The sequence below is a fragment of the Thamnophis elegans genome, chromosome 1 (genome assembly GCF_009769535.1).
Source record: "Thamnophis elegans isolate rThaEle1 chromosome 1, rThaEle1.pri, whole genome shotgun sequence".
Classification (NCBI taxonomy): Eukaryota; Metazoa; Chordata; class Lepidosauria; order Squamata; family Colubridae; genus Thamnophis; species Thamnophis elegans.
This window is the reverse complement of record NC_045541.1, coordinates 69448819-69474388: the sequence shown is the minus strand read 5'-3', so window position 1 is coordinate 69474388 and position 25570 is coordinate 69448819. Positions and strand designations below refer to the sequence as shown.

The window sequence follows — 25570 nt, the reverse complement described above, 5'->3', positions numbered from 1 at the left end:
TGTTGCAAAAATCAGTGGATTTTTGTATCTTCGCTTTCATGGCATTAGTTTGTAGTGCTTGTTCTTGAGCAGCAAGTATTAAACCTTCCATTCTTGATGGTTCCCATCTTAAGCCATGTCCATGTTGTTGTTGTTGTTGTTGTTGTTGTTGTTCTTGTTCTTGTTCTTGTTCTTGTTCTTGTTGTTATTACCCACTTTTTGATAAAAAAATTTTTGCCAGTACTAGGAAACAAGAACTTACTTGCAGGAACATATGTTGGCCTCTCAGTATATTCAGTCTCCTCTAACGGCACAGGTTTTTTGGCAATGGCAGGGGAAGTAACAGGTGGAGGCACTGGAAGTTTTGACAACAGAGGAATCACCTAGAGAGAAAGAATTGAATTAGACCTCCTCTTGTACCCGAGCTGGCAACCCAAGACAAACAACTGATTCTGAAAAAGTGACTATTGGGTCTAGCAATTCTTCTCCTTCCCCCTTTACACATGAAGGACGTACACAATGCACACAAGCACAGAGGAAAAGCCTGTTTGGAAAAAGAATAAGGGATGGGCCTGCAACAACCCCTTTGCATAATTCCTCTGTCCCATCAATTGCCAAAAATTCTCTCAATTGTTCCCACTATCAGTCTGGCAATACTTGGGGGGGGGGGGGGGAATGAGCCAAGGAGAATACAGGGGGAAATTAGGATAGGGAGAAATTCAATTGATGGCACAAAATTTGGTCAAAGTCTTCATGTGGTCCACAGTTAAAAGGTCTGATTTTGAGTTTTGTGCCTTGTTATTTTTTGCCTATTCAGATGAGTTAAGCAAGTTAATAACTAGGCCCACATACCTTGATAAACTAAAGGTTGGCTCATTTTTTAGTACATATATGATTCCATCCATGGTGTAGTTCGCACAACATGATTTATGATTGAACCTAGATAATTGTAGCTTATTCTGTCATTGTCAACAAAATCATGCTTAGCATGTTGTATGAATTCTTTAAAACTTGATTTCAGTCAAACAACACTACAGAGCATTTAATTTTGCCTTAATTCAGTCTATTAAGTTTAGCATTATGTTATCAATGAAAGTTTCATGTTGTTAAGACATTGCTTTTTTAATATGCAAAAGCACACTGCATTAACAGAAGACTTGCCCACTTAGCACTTTAATATTTAGCGCTACAGAAATTATGGTTTCAGTTAGAAAAAACAAACAGAAAAACTTGGAATGTTTCCCTACCATTATCAGACCTGGAATTGATAAACTGGACAAATCGTGTGAGAAAAGAAAAAAATTTTTTTATACTTTCTCATTTAGAAAAGAAATATGTATTAAATCAGTGATTTTTTAAAGAAAATATTGCTTCAACAACTTCCTTCTATTGTAGATTACTTAGATAAAAGATTACAATACAATGTTACTGTAGGCCTAGTTGGGGGGAAGGGTTATTTTTACTTTTATAAAATCAGAACAAGCCTCACACACATGGAAAAACTCATATATGTGGGGAAAATATTAAAACATTTCATTCATTCTACATGCCTTTTAAACCTAGGGAGTAAAACATTTTTTAAACTTTCCATGTGGTTCACTTAATGAGCATGTAATTAGCTTATCAAACATTGTAAAAACGGTTGTAAAATCGAGTCAGGTCAGTGGTGAGTGACTTCACAACTGTAACAACTCACAATCAAAATTCTTAGAGTACAATCTGTAAAAGAAAAAAAGTATTGCTTCTTAAATCTTTTTGGACGGTTAAGTGAAAGATGTATGGTATTTTTCTTGCCTTGTTTGTTTTTGGGTTGGTTGTTTTTTTGTACTTGCCTGCAATTTCTATGTTTTAGCTTCACTTTCACTAGAAGGGAATGTAAACATGCTGGTTCCGGGTGGATCTCCAGTTCACTATAGCACTTTTCATCTTTTACCACTCTCTGTACAGGAGCTTTCTGTTGTTATTAGATGTTGGGCTCTAGGGATCAATTTCCACCCCTACCTGTATCTTCTTCCCTGACAAGAACAGTGGCAGGAAAGCTTATGCTTAATATATATTGCACATACTGTATTTCCAATTTTCCACAAATGGTTCTCTTGGATAATATTTTAAGTAATCCCTTTTGAATTTGTGAAATTTCATGCATTTGAATAAAACCCATGGGGGATCATGTAGGACAACCATGTGTCTTGCCACTAGGTGGCACCTGTGCTCTGCATTCGTCACATTTTCTTCGCAGCCTTAAGTGTCGGAGTTAGACATATTATATGTCTACCATCGTTTTCCAGGCACATTTAGTGTTCTTTTCCTGTCTTGATGAAAAAGATACAATGTGATATAATGCTTAAGTATGACAGTGTAGGAATGGGGCACACAAGAGGGATAGACTTAGCTGTGAAGCTGACTGTGGGCTGGTTACTTTCTTGTAGCCCAGCTTCACAGATTTGCTATGAAAGTGAAATGGGAAGAGAGGAATGTTATATGGGACTCCTTAAAGACAGTGAAGGGTGTGTACCTATAATACTTTAAGAGCCATCTGTTCCTTATCCTATTTTCCTTTTGATTATTTTAAATTAATTGCACCATTGGTTTAAAAGTTTCCAATAGCAGTAGGAATATTTGAGGTGGAAAATTAAATAAATAAATATATGGAGAAAATTAAAACTCACACTTTCTACTCTACCTTGTATACAATATGATGTTGTATTACTTATGAGCTTTGCATTATAGTAACTTACTAGACAGTTTTGAAGTATTTCCACAAGGCTTCCAAACTGATTAGTTGTGAAGATCTCATATTTCTAACACACACACACACACACACACACGAGGGAGACTGACTCAAACACAGAATGAAGTAGATCATAAACTTTGAGAACTCCCAAATAATCAGTCCAGTCTTACAGATTACAGTCCCTTCAGTAATTGCTCAATAAATGGACATTGGAGGGGGGGTGGGGGGTGGAAGGTGGCTTTATGCGTAACCCATACCTGTTTATCAGGCTGCGTATTTCCTCATCCCTTCTCATATTTAATCATATTACATGTGTTCAGAACATATGCAAACATTGAAGTTTTTTGTGTCAAATATATAATATATAAAAACAATTTAAGTTTTCAAAATTGTTACTGTTCCATTTATTCCAAAGGGGGAAGACAGAATATAACATCCAGGAAGATGTGACGAAGTACAGCAGTATGCAAAAATGAGTATCTGATTGTGAAATAGGATTTTTCCTCCCTCAATTTTCTTCTTCCATACAGAAAGTCTGCCAAATCTTTCTCAGAAATTTGGGGCAAGTTTTGTAAATACAGAAAGTACTGCACAGAAAGAAAACATTCATTCAACAGAACCATTTTCACTCAAAGAAGTACATATCTGAATTCTGCCTATTGTTATATTTAAATGTATTTAATTGTATTAATATATAAATTGTCTTTTCATCCAATGCTCTATGTTGCATAGAATTAAGATTAAACAGCTATACTAAATGACCCACAGACACATCTGGAAAGAATTGGAAGAGAAAAGTTTAATTACAAACAAAACAAAAAGAAGTCCTTGTATATCATCCATTCATGACTTTGTTGCTTTGACAATCCAATAATACTGGCCTTAGTTTCCGTAAGTTGAGCAAAATCAAAACTGACTTCAGAATGCGTAAAACTGTACTTTGGAAAAATAAACTATGGGAAGGTCATCCCTGTGCCGATTGTTTTTTTTGAAAATTGATCATGTACTATTTTTGTTCGAGTGGATGACGTTTATGGCAAAGCCAAACGGAGTTTTCTATTACTCCCTTGAGAAAAGGTATAAAGGAAAATTAACTTTTGGGAAAACACAAAACAACTGGGAATCACAAAAACCAAAACCCAGCATCTATCAATTTATCTGCGTCCATAGTAGTAACATCAACAAATCTTGTTAGAAAGAATTGTAGAAGCTGGGGAGTGGTTCTGTATTTTCCTGAGTATGTAATGGTATGTGGGAATGACCTTGGGAGACCCTGAGAAGGATTGGAAACAGTCAGAGAAGGGGGAGCATAGCCCATGGCTGTTTAGTGGGCAGGGCAAGTGGCTCAGGAGGGACCCTCCCCAAGTTATCAGGCTCTAAAGATGATGCCAGGAAAATTGTATCGTCAAATTTGGTGTTGTGGTGTGGGGTGAAAGACAGTTCCATTCTTAATCTATAAGGGAAAGTCAGGTTAAGTAGAGTGAGTCAATTGATTTGTGCCACTACTACAAACAAGGCAAAATAAAACTGTTTTATGTGCAACGTGCATATGCAATCTATATAATGTAAATTATATACTCCTTTTGCAAATGTGAAAAACAGTTTCATTAAGGAAAATTGAATTTTATCTCGGAGAGGGAGAGGGAGGGAGATGCTTTCAGTTTTCAGTGAATTTCCAGGCAAAGCCGGAATTGCAGTCTTGATCTTCATTTATTTCCACACCAGTTTTTATCCACTATGTTATACAATTAGGCAAAACAATGTGCATCTATAGCTTCTAACTACGTTTCATAAATAAGGTGGAACATCTCTGAAAGGGAAAAAAACATTTTCTGATCTTTTAAAATACATACTCCATATGCATTTCCCTGTGGGAAATAATTCAAACTGATGCACAATAATGAACTTTATTACAATCCGAGACCAGCAACATTGTGATGGACATGGTCAGCTAATGGTTTGTAATGACTGTTGTTTCTCCTTGGCCTGCAGCAGCCCTAAGCTTGTGATAAATGGTTCACCACAAGCAGATGTTGTTAGCAGCTTGTCAAATTAAACCTCCTCATTGTGGGTTTAAGAAACACCATGAAACCAGACGCTACAACTAGAGGAAAAAGAGAAGGGCGTAGAAGGATAAAGTGGAGGGAAAGGAACTGATGATGAGGTGAAAGAGAAATGATGGAGAAGGAAAAGGAGGAAAGAGATTTCTATATATTGGAAAATAGAAACACGATTACAAAAATGGCATTGTACTCACGCTTTCCTTTTCGGAAGATGGTTTTATGTCTAATCCACTTCCACTACCACCACACTAAAGAGATTTTAAAAAATATATAAATAACCAGTACATTAAATCAGCAGATATAGTTCCACTAAGAAAGGGGGGGGGGGGAATCTCTGGTCTACATCAATGTAGACCAATGAGGAAACGTGTCCATACAGATGCTGCTGAACTACAATTCTTAATGTATTACCCTATTTTGGCCTGCTAGTTGGGATATTAGGAACTGTAGTTCAGGAATGTATCAAAAGCTACACATAACTAATTGGGTTTATCTTAATTTTTTCTCATACATCACAGTGCTTTAACATAAAATATTAACATAGCTGTATAGCCATCTTCATTTATATTCTGGAGGTGCAATCTGCAAAGGGAAGATCATGAGTCAGTTTTTGTACCTACAAAGTCCAAGTTCTCAGAATATTTAGCTAAATATTTTCAGAAATCAAGGCTGAAAAAGTCTTCAATTTGAGTTGAACAGCAGCTCTGCCAATAGAACAGTAATATTGGCCTAAATTAACTACTAGTCTGATTCCATGGTCTCACTAATCTAATCTTCCTTTAAATTTCCATGTTCTATTTCTTAGACACAAGGAGATCAAACACTTCTGCTTGTGTTTCAAATTAATAACAGCTTGGCTTGTTACTTGACATTTTAAGTATGATTGGTGAAAACAACTTAATGAAATATGTTTCAAGTTTAGTTAAGATTAATCAAAATTCAGTTAGGTTTGGAAAACTCTACTGTGGTTAAGCAAAAAACAGAACTTCCGTTGGAGGAAAAATTGGAGTATGTAGGTTTGACAGGAAGCCAAGATCATTCTCAGAATGTTAAACTAAAATTCAGGTTCCAACATAACCTGCCCAGCATGAAGGGGCTTCCATATATTCATATGTCCCAAAGGTGCTTTTTCCAAAAAGTTATTGTTTTTTTTTCTTTGAAAACGTTTCACTTCTCATCCAAGAAGCTTCAAAGAAAAAAACCCAAGAAAGTCCAGTTGCCTTTTGAAAAGCAATTTTGGAACTTTGGAACAACCATGGCATGAATGTTTGAGACAGGGGTCAGCAACCTTAAACACTCAAAGAACCACAAAGATCCTAACTGGAAGCCCACAGTTCAATTCTGGAACTGACGGGAATTCCGGTTCTGCCATCATAGAGTCTTCTCCTAGCACTGTGTCCTTTTTCTTCTACCTGTCCTAACCGAAAGCCCTATCATTGTGGACTTTTCCAGAAAACCCACACCTTACCATAGAGTCTCCTCCTGGCAGGCACGCTTCCACCCCCAAAAAAACTGGAAGCTCCTCTCAAAATTGCGGGGCCGATTGGCGACAGGGAGCCACAGCAGAGGGATGATAGAGCCGCATGCAGCTCCAGAGCCGTGGGTTGCTGACCCCTGGTTTGAGAATTCCCATAGACATATGTTTACATGTTGGAAAAAGACATTTGTGATAGAGTCACTTACCGTATCACAGTCATCATCTTCTTCAACACACTGGTAACCAGCAGCCCAAGGATTATCTTTTATTTTTAATTCTACAATGATGCCCTACAAAAGCAGAAACAAATATTACTAAATCTTCAGCTTCACAATGGCAAAAAAATTTCTTCCTCCCAGTTTAGGGAAATAAAGAATTCCCAGGACTGTGTGCCCCCCCCAAAATCCCCAATTTAATTTAAGTCAATATTTTTTATAACACAAACACTGTTAGCTTATGATTGAAGTATTAATACCCAATGTAAAAAATAAGAAATGTAAGGCAGGAGGAAAAAAATCAACACAGGTGAGGAGAGTGGTATAATAAACATTGTGCTTTGTGGCAGGGTTACATTTAATCCTTTTAAATTTTTCCATATTATTATTCTGATTGTGGTTTTTGGAGGATCAAGATCACGAAGATTTGGCATTTCCAACATTTATAAACTATTTACAGATTGCTGCTATTTTCGGCTGACCCTTTGTAATCTGCATGACCCACTAGCAGCAAGATGCATAATTTTGTAACTCTAGGTAACATTTCCTAAAAATAGTGACTTCTAAGTCAAAATCCAAGTACTGGTTGTTGTGGTTGTCTTGTAATATCTTTAGATACAACTTAGCAGCACTGCACTAACTCAAACAAACTATCTCAACAAGAAACATCAAGATATTTTTCAAAGTGGGTTCATCCATTCAGTTTCTTTATCTTGACTTCCAAGATGGCTGGTTTACCATTAGTTGAAAACATCACAACAGAACCTCCATCATGGGTACTGGCCTGCCACCAATGTAGACTGAAGCTAGAGCCTGGCAAAAACCTGTTTCCATCAGAAATTGCAAGTATGATTTTTAATTCTCTATTGCAGGGGTCCACTACTGGGCCATGGCCTATTGGCCACCAGGCCACGTGATGGCTGGCCAGTGTACACGCTTGAGTGTGTGTGCATGCACACACACACACACACATCGTGCTAGCATCGCTCAAGCATCACACGGGAGCGTGCCTCATTTGCATTGCGTGTAATTATTGGGGCAATAATTAGAGTAATATTGACCTTAGGGAAGACCCCTTCCCTGAGGTCAACATTCACTTTTGTGCTCAATTAAAAAAAAATTAAGAGAGCGCCTGTTCAAAGTTATGGCCACACAGCAGCAGCTTCCCCAGTGGCAGCTCCCACTGTATTTTCTTCCTTTTCCTCCATATTGCAGCCTAATCTTCCTTTATTATCTCTCACTTCAGAAGCTTGGAATAGTCTATTTCATGGCTGAAAAGGTCGGGATTCTTTTCATTACGGAGAACAAGAAACAGATATTTTGAATGCCTGCTCTTGCCCTTGGCTCTGTCCTTCCAAAGGCTGCTCAAAACTTTGCCTGGGGAACCTATTGGAGGCCAAGGCCCTTTTAGTCTAGCCCAACATGGCTCCCAACATCAGCAGCCGAAAGTACCACCCACTATCCTTGCCACCCTTAAAATAAAGACATGGCAAGTGCTCACCATGCTAAAAACTTCCATAAGGGGATAGAATGAAAATGAATCCCCAAACGATCAAAAGACATTCCATTCTGCTATTGCTTTTAGCCATTTTATCTATCATCAACAAATATCAGATATTTGTTTTTGCAAGGCAATATAAAGGAAATAAATGCTTCCCCCCCCCCCCCATTGGAACATTAGGACTTGGATGCTAAAATGTTCTCGCCTGTCTCAGGCACATGATACATATTTGTCATATTGTTTTGATACGTAACTGTTGTGGCCCAGCAGGAGCCGTTGGAGCTGCAAACGATAGTGAGGGACCCTATGAGTCGGCTCTGGAAGATGTGGAGGACCCTGGACAGGGTTCAGACTCCGAGCAGGGACCAGAGAGGCTGGTTGGACACCAAGAGGTGCCTGAGGCATGGAGCAGCGGTGAAAGCCAAAGGGAGTTTGTCCCTGACTTCAGGCCCTGGAGCAGTGGGGAGGAACTAAGGGAGGTGGTCCCGGATGCCAGGCAAAGACGGGCAGATAAGCGCCAACAGCAACTACGGAGATATAGAAGATAATTGGGGCCAGGTGGTTGTGATTAGGCTCCTCCCAAGAGAGTATATAAGAGACTTTGGGAGCAGGTTTTTGCAGGACACAACCGTTATACTAAAGCTGGAGAAGCTCTTGTGTGTATTTCTTATCTGTGGAAGTCTGGGTTGCTGCCAAAGTCTTGTCGGTATGTTAATTTACTGTGAATAAATTGTCTAGCAGTAATCATGTGTCGGCGTGACTCACCGTACAGAGGGAGGTCAGAACACGTAACTATGCCAGATCTTCAGATTGTGTATTAAACAACTGAACTCCTTTATAAACTGATTTATGAAAGTACTTTACAATATTTTAAGTACTATTAATTTTAAAAAGTTTCCGTATAAAGTTCAGATTTCTCCCAACATGAGCCTAGGTACTCTGATTGGGAGCGCACACCTAGTTGGACTGATTCTTAATCCACTGCCATTGACCTGGAAAAGACTAAAAGAGTTCTGCAATGGCCAAAGTGGATTATCTATCTACCAATGATTCCTGTGTGTGTCGGGTGGAGTTGATATGCAAGATTCTTTTTTAGGTAGGGATAGAAGCAGTGACATGCTTCCTTCTATTCTGTGATTCACAGGCATCAGATTTTACACAGACCCACCGTATGAATTCTTCAGCCACATCGGGAATGCAGAGCCAGTGGGCGGAATGAGCATGCAGATTTAAACAAGATTAAAGGTGGGGGGTGAAGTCTCTCTGAATCTGTGGAGGCCTTTCCTTTCAAGTTAACAACTTGGAAACAGAGAGCAGAACATGATTGTCAGGCAAATAGACACCCCTTGGAATTATACACAGAGAACATTCCTGCTGTAGCCTGCCGATTTAATGGGGTCACAGACAAAAATCACAGGGAGGAGCAAGTTATTTTTTTTAAACCCAGATTTTTGTGTGTGTAGCTGGTTTTCAAAGCTGTTCTGGAGCAGGGATCCCAAGGTATTTTACAATACTCATCTCTTTGCTATCTTTTTCTCTCCAGGGTCATGAAAACTAAGCAACCCAAACGAGGAGGCTATTCCGTGGGTGAAGTCATACTTCAGTACAAATCTGTGCATGCACAGATTTTTCTCTGCAGGAAAAAGTGAGAAATATCACTTTTCTAGCTCTAAACTTCATATTGAGATGACTCAGGGAGCTAGTAGCTTGAGATCACCTTAAAGCCCACCAAGGGCAGCTGTGAGCCATAGGCCCTCCCCCCTCTTCCAACTTTCATGTGTTGTTCATTTTTATGTTCCCAAAGGTTGACAGCAAACTACTGAATTGGAATGGGGTAGTTTCCCAGGGCTGTCTTAATGCATGGGCCTGATGGCCACTTGCCCATGGGCCCCACGAGCATAGGGGCCCCATACTAATCTATGCATCTTAACCTTCAATGCACCTTGTATCATATAAATACAGGAACATATTTATTACATTTTACTACGTTTTTAATTAATACTAACATGCAAATATATGTTTAATCTTATTGACCATTTGCATTTTTATTCCTGTGAGTAGTTGTCGTAGGGGCCACGGTACACTGCTTTGCCCGGGGCCCATATTGCTATTAAATGGTCCTGAGTTTATCCCAGGTTTTTGGTGGGGAACAAAAGAAAACTGGTGCATTGAGCAAACGTAGCACACCTATCTGTGATAAAAAAATAACATCACAGTGGGTGAGGAGGGGAAGCCAATAGACAAAACAATCAGCTCCATAATAACAGTATCATTACTATGCTACTGAAAAAGAAGAATTAGTATGAAACTTCCAGCCCTAGCCACAAAATAGGTACTGCTGCTAATTTACTGAGCTCTAAACTATCAAGAAATTATAACTCAACAATAGTATAATCTACTTGGAAGTGGAAAAAACTAGATTTATATCTCAACTCCGTAGCCTCAGGCAAGGATATTGGAGTAATGAATGGTTAGATTTAAAGAGGCAGAAATAATGATTGCATTGTTTCTTACACTCAGATCCCTATTGAACCCTGTGATATAACCATAGTTCTTATCTTGTTTGAACCCTGAACAAGAGAAAGAGCCTCTCCTTCTCCCTTTTGATAGCGCCCCAATTTTAAAAAATGATCTCCCTGTTCTTTTCTGTCATTCCCATCTCTTTGACAGAATCCTATAATCCATTCTCCACACCCTGCCCCTCTGCCTCCTGAAGCATCTCTTCTCATTCATGCATAGATTCCTGACAAGATGTGGCAAACATTTCTGGGCGGTGAGATCTCGATCTGGGATATTGCCATATTCAAAGGGTATGGCTGAGATATCTTGTCTCATTGTAAACACACATATAGTATGTGCTCAATCTCCAAGGATATAGATAAGTGGAAATAGAAACAGGCAATGACAGGCCAGAGGCTACAAGTAGCTGCATGACTAGAAATGGCAAGAAAAAGATCCTTCCATGATGTTTATATATTCTTAGGAAGCAAAGGCAAGGACAAGCCGGCCTTCTGTGAAATTATTCTCAATAATGTTCTAACCCTGTCCCTCAGGTCCTAACTCAGTGTTTCTCAACCTTGGCAGTGTCAAGGTGGGTGGACTTCAACTCCCATGGTTGGCTGGGGAATCATGGGAGTTGAAGTCCACCCAATCTTAAAGCAGCCAAGGTTGAGAAACAATGACCTAACTGCTCTGTTGGTTCCCTACTGCTAATTAATCCCATCTCTGTGTCATGGGAACCAGGCATGTGGAAGCTGCTAACAGAAAACAGTGTAATTATACCTGGACATAATAGTTCATAACTGACCAGTTATGAACTTATGGAAGATAATAGGAAATTTCAAAATTCCTTGTTTGTTTTTTTAGCATGCTATTGATTGCTTCTTTCCTTAGCCCAGAGCTTTAATTGTTAAAAGCCCTAGAAATAATTGTCTTCCTCATAAACCAATTCTAGACAATGCGAGTTTATGTAGTCATGCCATGATATCATTATGCAATGCATGTAACTATGTCTAAATGACCATGCAACCAAATTCCACCAAAAAGGCTAGCCCTGATTCTGAAAATACTTCCTTTTCATATCATGCAGCCCATCAAATTTTATTTGGGGACATCATGAAAATCAATAAAAATGAGATCATTGCTTCCTGTTCTTATTTTTTTACATTTTCATTGGTAGGTGAATCCCCACAAAGCATTTTTAGCATAAAATAAATGTATTTTATGGATTTTGGATATAAAACATTTCCCACTATACACCAATAACATTCTAAACACAATTCTCCAAATTAACTTTAAACAACTAACATCAGAGCTTGTCTGTGGGTCTTTGTTTTTAGCCTTCTTGTGCAGATCTTCGTCATGCAAAGACCTTGACCTCAGAAAGTAGACAATCACTTCAGATTTCTTAGTTCTGTATGTTTATTAAGTTGTTTAATTACAGTGTTCTCTAAACCATGCTTCATCCATTAGCATGTCATGTTGCTACTACATGCTTGTGTTCCTCAAGATAATCCCTACTTCCTGTGAATTTGTTTAGTCTTGCTGCTGTACAGTATACATTTGAAATACAACAACTTTTTTTCTTAAAAGTCCAAAGAACCTGCCAATCTAAAATCCGTACAACTTACCACTGATCAGGGGAGTAAAAAATATAGCTGCCTCTTGCACTTTATTACTTATAGAAAGAAAGAAAGAAAAAGTAAAAGAGTCCCTGAGGGTTTTACTCTGCCAATCATTACCAGCCATAGGGGGAGGTGCTCACCTCAATTTTAACTGCGTTCTGTGAGCCTCGGCATATAGTCATGCTGGCCACATGATCATGAAAATTGTCTTCAGACAACGCTGGCTTCCTCAGCTAAGAAATGGAGATGAACATTGCCCTCTACATTCGGAAGCTGAAGTACCACTATGATTCTAGGCAGTAGAGTAGTACTGCAGATGGCAAGAGAACCAAAAACCTATCCTATAGTCTTCTATGATGATATCAGTGGTGGTATTCAGCCGGTTCGGAGCGGTTCAGGCAAACCGGTAGTGGTGATCTACGTGTGGCGCCTCGACTTTAAGCCATCCTGTTTAGCCACATTTTCTAAGCTGCGTGCCCTGCATATGTGCAAGCCATGTGCACAAGCAAAGTGCATGCGCAGAAGGCACATGCACTCACACGCATGCTCACAGTTTCTGTGTGTGGCGAACCGGTGGTAAAACCGGTTGTTATTATTATGTGAAATCCACCTCTGGGTAATATCCAGAACTTTGAGTCTTTTGGGGCCAGCTCAAAAACATAACTGATCATTACAAAGTACAGGAGAACTTTTATACAGGTTTTCCTACAATTTTACCTTTGTAATAATGAGGCTGCCTAAGGCCTAAGCTCATAATCCAGCCATTTTTTCCCCATAAGGTGGAACTGAAAACTTCTCTGTTCACTTCTGAGTTGTAAGTGTGTTAGAAACATGTTAGGGAAATCATGGTTTATTCTAACTATGAACAGAAGAAGCAATAGCTCTCTAGTCTTCTTGGCTTCCTGCACAAATGGGAAACTGAACCTATAAGATGCTGTTTACGCCCTTCAGCAATACGAGTTCTAATCACATACTGTCTCAAAGCATCATTCAATATGTAAGCTCCGGCATAGTTTAAAGTGTTGGACTAATTCGCTGGATGGCTTTGAGCTTATCATTATGCCAGTGATAAGCCATGGATAAGAATGACTCTGATTGCTCTTAACATAAATCAACATCACTTCAGTGCTTGCTGCTTCCTCATCTGAAGTCTGAGTTAACATTAATTATCAGCAGGCTTCTTAGGATAGGATAATGAACTGGTATTGCAGATGGTGCAAAATAAAATTCCTCCCAACTTTGTTCCTTAAATCCAATTAATGTCTACACATAATTACGTATGTCACCTATGCGTGCTGGTATTTGCTGTTGTCTTGCTGTTAGAGAGACTATATTAGTCTCCAGTTCATATCAACAACTGAAATTATTTTAGTAATTTTAGTCAGGGTCAATCACCTCCTACTAAGGTTTAGCATTTATTCTTCCTATATATTTCTGGGACACTTGAAGCTTGAAGAAAACATCAGCTGCATGTACTATGGATAATTACCTACATCTGTTTCTGAGTGGGTAGGCAAGTCCTCTCTACACGTGTGCACTGAAAAGCAGTAAAGTTTGCTTTTATCCTCCTTCCTACTTAATTTTTAACAAGGGTTGGGTGGGGGAGAGGGAGAGAATCCTCCTTGTTTGTCTGGAATCATTAGCACCAGAAGATTTCTGCTTCTCTCTATCCAGCATAAAGAAGAATGCAGCAATGGATTTGATCTCAGTGGGGAGCCCAGGATAAACCCCAGGAATGACTAGACTGGCAAATTAAGCCAGTGTCTGAACATGAACTTGAAGATGAAAAATGTGAACTATTTTCACTTCATTTTTTCCCACCTCTGAATATCACTACCGCAAAAATGGTTCTGCAGCCATTACCTGCAAATATTCCTCAACCAATCCTTCACAAATGCCATTAAAAGAAGAGAGAGAGAGAGAGAGAGGGAGGGAGGGAGGGAGGGAGGGAGGGAGAGAGAGAGAGAGAGAGAGAGAGAGAGAGAGAAAGAGAGAGAATACAATCCACAGGGTACTTCGATATGTGGATGGTATGAACACACACAGAGAGAATGGGGAAAAAAAGAAAACAGATTTTTAACCACAGACATATTAATTTATACAGATTATCCCATATTTGCTGCAACATGAATGCTCAGGAACCCAATTCTGTCACATTATTGATTGTGGTCTGTTGAGTTGCCAAGTATGCAAAGTAGACTGAGAGTTGTTGGTTGCACACCTGACCCGCTTCTCAATGTACCCCACATATCGAATGTGGTTTCTATATAAGTCCAGAAAACACATTACAGCCTTCTTTCAGTTTTTTTCTTCCATAATCCTAGATCTCAGATGCATAAAACAGAGAAAGAAGTAAATAGATTTTCTTTCCAGAATGCCCAACACTTATGCCAAAAAATATTGATGGCATGGGGGGGAGGGGAAACAAATATTATCCAAAATGTTTTGCGGTAATTCATAAAACATAGATTGTATTCATGCCTGTACTTCTGATAGTTCCTAAATTGCACACACTTGAAGACAAACTGATAATGAAAGATAGCTAGACAGATATATGATGGAGGATAAGCCACAGATTGAGTATAGGCATCAAGAGAAATCTCCCACATCATTAGGATGAGGGGAATAACTAATCTTTGCTCCTTTCACTTTTGGGAAAACATCAGCTTATGATAACCATCTCACTGGAAATAAGCAAGCTCACCTGGTATTTATCAGGATCTGCACCTCCAGCTTGTCCCACAAATAGTCCTGCTCCTTCTTCCAGCTCTATCTTACCAGATGACCTCTCAAGATGAACCGTCTTAAATTCTTCACAGTCCATATAAAGCACCACATTGTAATCCCGCACGCTGAGGGCAAAGCGAGTCCACAGATTGACCAGGGAAGGGACGGTAAATGTGGCTACAATGTTGGAATTTTGAGAGCCAGGCTCCGTATAGTAGAAGAGGATTTGCTGTTTTCCATCTTTCACCTCCGAAAGCTTCACACCAACGTAGATGATTGACTGGGAGGCATCCGTAAGAGCAAAAAGCACCCCTGCGTTGTCTGAAGTGGATTGAATGTAGAACAAGAGTGAGAAGTCTCTGTAAAAGGGGCTTGGGAGGTGGTACCGTGCCACTTGTCCAGCGTTGGCATCCGGTCTAAACACATAAGCAGGACTTTTGTCTGGGCCATAGATTTTGGTTATCTCGTCTGGTGGAGGATCTCCAATCAACTCTAAGAGACCAACTTCTCTGCTGAAATTTTCTGTTAAGAAAAGAAATTGGGTAGTTTCAGAAACAACAAGGATAATAAACAACAACACCTGGAAAATCTCTTAAGAATCAGAGTGGTAAAATGATAATCCTGAGCTTGGCCCTATATTGAATGCCACTTCTTCTGTCCATCCTTATAACCCAGCTATTTCCCACCTGTAGATTTTTTTAATCTCTCAAAATATTCAATATAAATAACTTGTTGCACAGTATAGAAGGCATGTTGCAATGTCATCATTCTGAAACAAGTAGGATTTCCAGATGGGTCCAGTGCACAGGTGATATTCAGCAGGTTCTGACCAGTTCTGGAGAACCGATAGTGGAAATTTTGAGTAGTTCAGAGAACCAGTAAATACCATCTCTGACTGGCCCCGCCCCATCTATTCTCTGCCTCCCGAGTCCCAGCTGATCGGGAGGAAATGGGGATTTTGCAGTAACCTTCCCTGCCAGACCCACCAAACCATGCCCACAAACCATGCCATGCTCACCAAGCCACACCCACAGAACCGATAATAAAAACATTTAAATACCACCACTGGTCTAGTGTTCTACAAGATTGATTGCTTTCAATTCAATCAATGTTATTGTCTGACAAATTTCTATTTAAATTTTAATTGTAGTCTTCCATAGATTCAAGAGCTCTCTCTCTCTCTCTCTCTTTCTCTCCCAATTAAATAGACAAAGTCCTACATGAGCCAGGATGCTCTGCCAACAGAAACTCACCCCCATCCCCAATCACTCATTCCCCAACTGGAGTATTGCAGTATAGTCTGGATGGAACTGCTTTTCAAAATGACACTGAAGCTTCAATTGTTCCAGAATGTGGCAGGCAATCTACTAGCTAAAAAATTTGGTAGTATAGGATTACACCTATTCTTAGGTCACTGATTGCCAAAGGGCTCTTGGGCCCAATTCAAAGAGTTGGTCATTGCCTATATGTTGTGTGGCTAATATGGGCCTCTTGGATATCCCAACCCAATGAGAGATCCATAGGGCTGAAATGAGGTAACGAGACTTTTCAATAAGAGCATTTTGAAACAGTCTATGTGTACTATTGCAAACCAGGAGTTCAGTTCCGTTGATTTTCCTTTCATTGAGAAAACTCTTTATTCCAACAGGTCAATCATGTCTTTTGGGGGGGGGGAATCAGGTTTATTGTGTTAAAGATTATGACACATTATATCAACTCCCTTTTTTGTTTATTGGGCATTGGCCAGAATCCTAGTGATGGAGGCGGTATATGAACATCATAAAACCAAGAAATAAACAAATACGTCAGATAGTGCTGAGGAGTCAGAATGAATTAAAACAATAGCTGACCAGAAACTTTAGGCATAAAAATCACATTCTGCGATATATATATTAATTAGGACTTTTGTAAATGCATACAATCGAACTCCAGCTAGAATAGTGGAGTGAAATGGAATGGAGTAGAGTAGGGAAGGGAAGGGTAGGGTAGGATAAGATAGAATAGGATAGGGTAAGGGTAGGGTAGGTTGTGTAGAGTAGCATAAGGGTAGGGTAGGTTGTGTAGGGTAGGATAAGGGTAGGGAAGGTTGTGTAGGGTAGGATAAGGGTAGGGTAGGTTGTATAGGATAGGATAAGGGTAGGGTAGGTTGTGTAGGGTAGGATAAGGGTAGGGTAGGTTGTGTAGGATAGGATAAGAGTAGGGTAGGTTGTATAGGGTAGGATAAGGGTAAGGTAGGTTGTGTAGGGTAGGATAAGGGTAGGATAGGTTGTGTAGGCTAGGATAAGGGTAGGGTAGGGTAAAATAGGATAGGATTCTTTTTATTCTAAATAGTAGCAGTTGCATATGCATTCATAGAAAGATACCAATTCCTTTGAATGGCTGAATGTACAACACAGGACCAACAATGATCTAACATACACCACTGGAAGCATCTCATACAGACATTCTCCTAAAACCAAGTAGATTAAAGTTTGGTCCATAGCTGAATGAAAGATCATCCATAACTGTTGCCAGTTACTTTAAAATAATGAAAAGTATGGATTTGTTGACTTCTTGATCAAACGGTTTAAAAAAACTTGGAATCAGCAAGTCTTTAGAAAAAAAACCTATTTTAAAAAGAGAAATGAACAAGTCTCTCTGTTCTTCTTTCTAGGCAGCACATTACACTTTATGTACAGAATTCAACATATGACATTCTTCTTAAAACAATTCAGGTAATTGATCCAGGGAATACAACTCCATGTCCAGATTCTCAGGATAGTAGAGGTAGGAAAAGGCACTTTGAACTATCTATTTTCAGGATCAGCGCCTACTACAATTGGAACGGGAAATAATTGTTAGGTGGAAGGAAATTCAAGAACCGCTTTCCAGGGACCATCTTCCTCTTGCAAATACATCATCTTCTCTCCTTCTCCAAGAAATAAATCTGGAAAATGAGTTCAGAATGCCATTGGAGAATGTAGACTATGGCTTCCATCCCTGGCTTGGAAGACAACAGTAAATCTGTATACAGTAGCAACAAAAGCAGCAGTTAAAACAACTAAACTTAAGTTGGGAGAACTCTTTAACCTGGTGCTCAAAAGCAATTTCTCCCACAGTTCAAGTGTTGAACTGTGCTTAGAAACTAACTGGAAGATACTTAAAAAGTATTTAAATTCCAATAAAGAATATTTTCTAATTGCAGCCTAGAGCAAATATTTTAAATGAAGTACAGCTTCCAAGTAATATTTAAAAACAGCTGGAACATACATTACAGGTACTCCTTGACTTATGATGGATCTTGTTCTGACCTAGGCTTCCTGATACAGTAAAAAGCACACGCTCAGTCCCAAAAACCCTCTTTTTATTTCAAAGGCTGTGAATTATGTTCATTCACAGCCCGTAATGAGTCCCAAATAGTTCTAAAGAGTCCTACAGTAGGTTGCCAAAGTATTTCAGGATAAGGCTGATAAGCGCCGACTTTTATCATCCTTGAAACACTGCCAAAGACTCAACTGGCAATTAGCTTGGCAAGGCCATACGGAGCAAAAAGTCAAAAAGGAACTTCAGAAGGTAAACTGACCAGCATGAACCAAGTTGCTTCCTGCAAAGGCTCACGTGCCTTTGCTCCTCCTTTGTGTCCTATGGGAAGGGCCAATCACCTTCAAGCCTTACTCCTGAGTCATTCCTTCTGTCTTAACTGTTCTTGCCTTCTGGCAGCTCTACACATGCGTGCCATGGGAACAGGGGGAGCCTCTTCCTCTGCCTCGCTGCTGTCCGACTCTGGAGGCTCTGGAGACAGCACATAACTCCCAGATGGCCCTGGCCCCATCTCTGCCTTCGATGCAGTGCCCTCGTCCAAGCCTCCCCCAGACTCCAGGACTGGCCCATGTTCCTCCCCAACCTCCTCGCTGTCTGACTCTGCCGCCAGCTCTGCAGGCCGCAGGCAACAGATCTGCCTACTTTCCACCCAGATTCAAAATATCAATGGCCATCTCCCCCCCTCAGTCATGTGATCGCATTTTGGGTGCTCAGCAACCAACCAGCCCACATTTATACCTGTTTGCAATATCCCATAGTCATCTGATTGCAATTTGTGACATTTTTTGTCAGTAAGCTGCATTTACTTCCAGCTTCCAACCAAAAAAACCCTATTCATTTACAAACAATGGATTTGCATAATGACCACAGCTTTTGCTTAGCAAACATTACAAAAAGGGTCATAAAATCAGGTGCAGCCACATGGTAAGCTGCTCAATTATGGTCGTAGGTCAGGGACTATCTATATTGGAGTGTACATGATTTCCAGTTTGACTAGCAGAATTGTGTTGGATACTGCTTATCCCTCATTTCTTACTGATATTTTTATACTGTAGAAAAGGAAGGGCCCAGTATATCTGTGGAGTGATCAACCTCACTACAGTTTCAGCCTAGACTCCAAGATCTTCATTTTGACAAGTAGGTCAAGGAAAAGCAGGAATTCAAAATCCACCCTCAGGCAGGGCTCTGTTCCACAAGAATAACATTTTACGGATTTTCAAGACTTCCATGAAATCTATCACAGACCCAGCATCTGTTGCTTACTGGCAGGGACCAGGCACAAGGGACTAATTCACACCAACAGCAGGATCTATCTTGTTTCAGTTTGTATTACTTGGATGGGAAAACGTTCTTCCTGCACTACAACTGGAAATCCCTGTACAAAGTCTCTAGTGACTCTGCTAAAGGCTCACACTGGAAAGCTCATCCTGAGAATACAGATTCTGCAGCGGCTGCTTCCTTTCCCTTGGTGGCCCCAAGGGAGACAAAACATAGAATGTCATTTTTAATCTCATCATTTCTTTTTTCCAGACAGAATGGGTTGAGGATTCAAAATCATTTTCCATAGAATATATTCTAACAATGAAAAAAAAAGTAGTACGGCCAATGGTTAGAGCCCAAATACTTTGCATAGGATTAATTAAAGAAAACATGAGAATGGAAAACCAGAGCCGATAAAACTGAAAACTGATAACAAAGTTGTGAGCTGAATCTACAGTTCAAACCTACAGATTTCCTTGAAGAATTGAAATAATCCTCTATTCAGCGAAACATTATTCTTGCAACCACACAACTGTATTTAAACCAGGATTGTAATGAGTCATTCATCATCTCTAAATAAAGAGGCTGAGAATTTCTAAGCAAGCTGAAAAGAGACACTGGATATAAATTTGCTCTGGATGGAACAAAAACAGAATGGCAGGCAATTTACTTTTTAAAATGTAGAACCACTTTTATAGACTTTCTTGCATGGCAGGTTTACATAATGAATTTAATCTCTTTCCTATGGCAGCCAGAATATAATTAGCAACAAGGCGGTTCTTCTGCCCTTAAAACAGGATGAGTAACTTGGAGTCCAGGCCCTGAAATCTCTGGATGCAATTGAAGAGGGAAAGTTAACCTGATAAAATAAGAAACTTATTAAATGAATGATATGAATTTGAAGAACAATCCTATTAAGTATATTGAATTAGAATGAATTCAATTGTAATAATTAGATTTGTCAATGAAGTGAAATGTAGTTTTCGCCTTGCCCTGGACCCATCTGCTACGTCCTGGACAGCAACCTGCAAGGCCAAATAGTTTCAGCTCACTCTGAAAAAATAATCTGTCCCTCCCTCCTTTGGGAAGGGAACTGCTCCTTTTCCTCAAAACGTTGAGAACGGTACACCCACAAAGTATTGTAAATGCCACCATTGCATGGACAGTAGGGGCAACCTGAAAGCCAGAACAGAGAATTTTCTATGTTTTGAAAGTGGAACAACAAATAAAATATTCACGTGGACAGAAAATGAAAATATGTTCTGATTTAATAACCATTTTGTAGCCCTGGAATTGAGCTAATTTTAGTTGCACTTCACATGAACATAAAAGGAAGACGCACTATAGGGAGACGACATGTCAACTTTAATTCCTAAAATATATGCATTCATTACATTGCCTGAACAGAAACCTCCTCCAGACTCAAGCTCTGTTCAAATATGTTAATGAGTGTGGGTGGGAAATGACAAGGTCTTTCATTGCCCCCTTCACAGACACACATTCACCCTATATACTGTACATATAATGTTATGAATAGGGCTAAAACTGCTGCCACAAGAACTCTTTTAACAGTCTATGCAAAACTGCAGCATTCTTTGTACTTACAGTCCCTTACGCTCTTCATATATGGAAGCCCTAAGCATAGTTGCTGTTCCTATAAAGATGTCAGCTCCAAGCTCTTCCCCATGGCAAGTGGCCTTGCACAGCCTTTTTTAGATTATTTGTTTATTTACTAGTGCTGATAACCCGGCATTGCATGGGTATTTATTTATAGAGGGGAAATGTCCAGACCAAACATAATTTCTAGTGTTGGATTTTCCCCCTTACCAAAGGGAGTCCCCTTTTGGAGCACTGTGAAGCCATTACCATGGCAACTCCACTGTGCTGTATAGTAGAAGCCATTTTACAACAGTACTGTAGAAGATGTTTTAAGGCACAACAGGCTGTATTGTAACAGAACACACACACCAAGGGGTGTTAGGGGCGTCTAACACCCACAGTATTTTTTTCCAGACAGTAAGTCATCTGTGTACCAAGTTTGGTTGAAATTGTTTGAAGTGTTCCAGAGTTTGCGTATGGAACATACATAAACACACAGCCATTTAGATAGATAGATAGATGATAGATAGATAGATGATAGATAGATAGATAGATAGAGATAGATAGATAGATAGATAGATAGATAGATAGATAGATAGATAGACAGACAGACAGACAGACAGACAGACAGACAGACAGACAGACAGACAGACAGACAGACATTTAAAACTTTTCCATAGCCGCCTGTCTTATAACATGCCACATTTGCAGCGTGCAGTCAAAACAAGCATGAAATGGAGAACTCTTGGTCCTTCCGATAGTGCTGATCTCCAGTCACCTTGAGCAAAGGGACACCTTATGTACCATAGGCTACAGGTAGTCCCCGATTTACAATAGTTCATTTAGTGACCATTCAAAGTTACAATGGCACTGAAAAAAGTTTTCAGACGTATGACCAGTGATAAGTTTCAAAAAATTTTAGAACCTCTTCTGTAGGTGTGGCCTGCGTTGTGGGAGTAGCTTGCTGGCCATGTGACCAAGTGGGAGTGGCTTGCTGGCCATGTGACCAGATGGGAGTGGCTTGCTGGCCATGTGACCAGGTGGGAGTGGCCAACTTGTAAAATGTGGTGAAACTCACTTAACAACACTCTCGCTTAGCAACCAAAATGTTGGCTCAGAAACTCTGGCATTTGAAGCACGCAAGTCTTAAAGCTGTCAAGCTACAAAACCCTTGCACCCCGAACCCTTTAGAAAAAAAAACCCCAGGGGTGTTCAAACTTGACAGCTTTAAGACTTGTGCACTTCAACTCCGAGAATTCTTCCTTTCGCTCTTCATCTTGATGATGTGCGGACAGGCAGGGGGAGGGAGCTGGAACTGGTTCTAAACGGCATTGTAGATTTGTGGAACCTCTTCTATAGAAGAGGTTAGAACTAGCAAGAACCCACCCCTCCATATGACCATTGTAGCATCTCTATGGTCATGAGATCAAAATTCAGATGCTTGGCAACTGGCTCATATTTATGATGGTTGCAGCGTTCTGGGGTCACATGATCCCCTTTTGCAACTTTCTGAAAAGCAAAGTCAATGGGGAAGCCAGGTTCACTGAACAACCCTGTGACTGATTTAGGAACTACAGTGATTCACTTAGCATCTGTGGCAAGAAAGGTCATAAAATGTTTGTTGCTCACTTAGCAACAAAAATATTGGGCTCACCTATGGTCACAAGTCGAGGACTACCTATATTAAGATGAGTTAGAAGGTGGGACCTAGCCAACCTTTGGCTAATCTTGACCAAAAATAAACTGAGCAGGGTTCATCAAGTGATAGTCATATGGGATACTGAGTGGCATTCCTTGCTACCTGTCACAATGAAGGAAAAACAGTTTAGCTTTGTATTCTCTGATTATATTTATGCAACACAAAATGGCCCAGCCATTTCCTCCAACAGTCCATCAGCTCACTGTGTGTGTCAGCAGCAGATGACACAAGACAGTCGTAATAGTCTTTTATGTGGTGGCTACTTTTCCAGCCAAGAACACTTCACAGCTATCACTCCCCACCTGGCTTTCTGTCTCTTTCATTTTGTTTTTCCCTCTAGAGCAGGGGTTCCCAACCTTTTCCTGCACCCCTAGAATGCTTCTGATATATTCTCACACCCCTTTAAAAATAAATAATTATATGCATATAATTATACATCTACACAGTAATTTTGAAACTTCTAAACCCAAGTTTTTGCACCCCTTGGAATATCATCTCGCACCCCCAGTTGGGAACCTCTGCTCTAGAGAGAATGATTAAAACCACAATGAAATCACAAGCAGACAGGCCAACTCCTTTCTGTCCCCTTTACAGCATCCCATGAAAATTGAAGAACGGGTCCTTTTAGTCTCCAGAATAAGAATCACTCATCTCTCTGGTAAATATCATTTAATTTAGCTCCATATAAGACCAAGTTCTGTCTGTGATTAAATCTTAGGCTCCTTTGAGTTAATCAAGTGGATTCTCCAGGTTGAAAGTTCTCATGATATGCCGCACACATAGCAAGTGTGTCATGCAAACAGGCCTTTGGTGATGACCTGACATATGCTGGTGTTTCTTGACAGCTTGAAGGTCTATGGACTTCCACTCCAAGAATTCTCTAACCAACATCATATGCCGTTTGTTTAAGTTAAGGAAAATCAACATTAACTGAAACTTTGCTAAATGTTTGGTGCTTGCTATCACAATTTTCAAGTCCCACTTCACATTTTTCACTTCCACGTGTACTTGAACAGATTGTAATCCGTGTGACATTTGCTCACACAACATAGGATCAAGAACTTTTTGTATCACATGAAAAGACTAAGTGACTCGTCGCTTCACATAGTCCATCTGTCCAATGCATTTTCAGAGTGTCTCTCTTTCATCAGGGAATTGCTCTGCTTCCAGGATTAGAAGTAATGAATGGAAACGTATCAAAGAGAGAAGCAACCTAGAACTAAGGAGAAATGTCCTGAGCGTGCTAACAACTAATCAGAGGAATGGCTTGCCTTCAGAAGTTGTGGGTGCTCCAACATAGAGGAGGTTTTCAAGAAGAGATTGGACAGACATTTGTCTGAAATGCTATAGAGTCTCCTGTTTGGGCAGGGTGTTGGACTGGAAGACCTCCAAGGTCCCTTCCAACTCTCTGATTCTGTACTCTGCTTAAGAGAGAACTCTGAAACTACTGTGATATCCTCAAGTACCAGCACGTTCCATAGTTCATGGTCATTCTGCTAGTGCTCCAGGGACTGTCCTTTTCAGGAAAGAACACAGCTGCAAGAGAGAAAGAAATCTCTAGCCTTGCAGATTTTGGCTAGATGAGGCAGACATGAGGAGATCCATCCAAATATCTGTTCCACCCTTAACAGCGACCTTGTGTTACCTTTCTGTAACTTTCTGTATAAAATGAAATAGCTCCAGCAAAGCCAAGATTCTGTAAAAAAGAAATTGCTGCACTGTGCAAGCATAAGAACTGGCATGCACACGAGAACATAAACTTCAATTAGGGAAAGAATGATGCTCCTATCACTCACTTTCCCACCCACGACCTCTTTCTCATATGCATAGTTATTAGTCACTCTGAACTCAACTTTTTCCCCCCCTAACTGCCCTTTCCCTCAGCTGTGGAATATTGAGCAGCATATACTACAACACGACAAATTGCAGAAACAACTGTTTGTTGGATGTGAGGGAGCATGGCGCTGAAGTGAGACAATTTCCAGAAGACATAAAGATGACATACTGTATAAATGAAAAAGAGGGGAATAATAGCCTTAACATGTGTATTCCGCAGATAAATATTTTATGGAAAAGTTAGATTGACAGATTGCTTCTTACGCTTTTCTTTTCTTTCATTTTTAAATGGAAAATATCCCTCAGCCATTCTAAAGTGCTTATTTTATATTCCTATATATCAAATGCCAATAAAAGTGTCACATAAACTAGGCCCTTTATAACTTGGTACAAGGAAAACAGAAATAGATAAAATCTAACCCCTCACTCAGCTGATTCCATAATACCTTAATATCTGGCCAGTCACTGAAATGAAGAACAATATTTACTCAACGAAGATCCCTTTTAAGGCACATCTGCAATCATTGCTTTCCTGAGATATCTCCTGCAGTCATCTTGTATCTTGACTATGTCCTTGATAAGGGCTTCAATTCCAAAAGTTTGTGCTTCCTCTTGTTTCTCCCAAAGTCAAAGGCCTCCGCCAGCACTGTTTTCTCACTTGGCCCCTTCACTACTGCAGTCAGTCAGTCAGTCTTGCCCCAGGCAAGTGCTTTCCAGATGTGCCATTTGGTCCTGCCTGAAGCTGGCTTCTTACCTTCCTTCCTCTCTCCCACTGGCAACAGCAGGGGTGACACAACAATGCCCTGTTGACAGGCATATAAGTAATCCCAATGGAATGAAGACTGATGTTATAAGAGTGGTTGCCCAATAAACTGTATATGGGTCTGTGACAAAGGCAACATGTGGCTGTTTGAACAACCAGAGAGGTATGAGAATGCTCATGTGTGCATTTCCAGTTAAAGTAAGTACAACTAATCATATATATTTTTCTGCAGTGGTTCCATCTTTTCCTCATTAAAGATCCTTGTAAAATTCCAGAATGAAAGCCTCATCCAC

The 25570-nt window shown here is 39.9% G+C and overlaps 1 protein-coding gene across 2 annotated transcripts in view; it reads right to left on the bottom strand.

Moving 5' to 3' along the window:
• COL18A1 (collagen type XVIII alpha 1 chain) overlaps positions 1 to 25570 on the bottom strand; it is a 194795-nt gene that overhangs the window by 59817 nt on the left and 109408 nt on the right. For both annotated transcript variants that reach the window (XM_032219441.1, XM_032219432.1), the window contains 4 exons: positions 14798 to 15342; positions 6460 to 6543; positions 4971 to 5024; positions 242 to 362 (listed from right to left, as the gene is read on the bottom strand). In XM_032219441.1, the coding sequence (XP_032075332.1) occupies positions 242 to 362; positions 4971 to 5024; positions 6460 to 6543; positions 14798 to 15342 (804 nt within the window). The remainder of the gene's footprint in view (positions 1 to 241; positions 363 to 4970; positions 5025 to 6459; positions 6544 to 14797; positions 15343 to 25570) is intronic.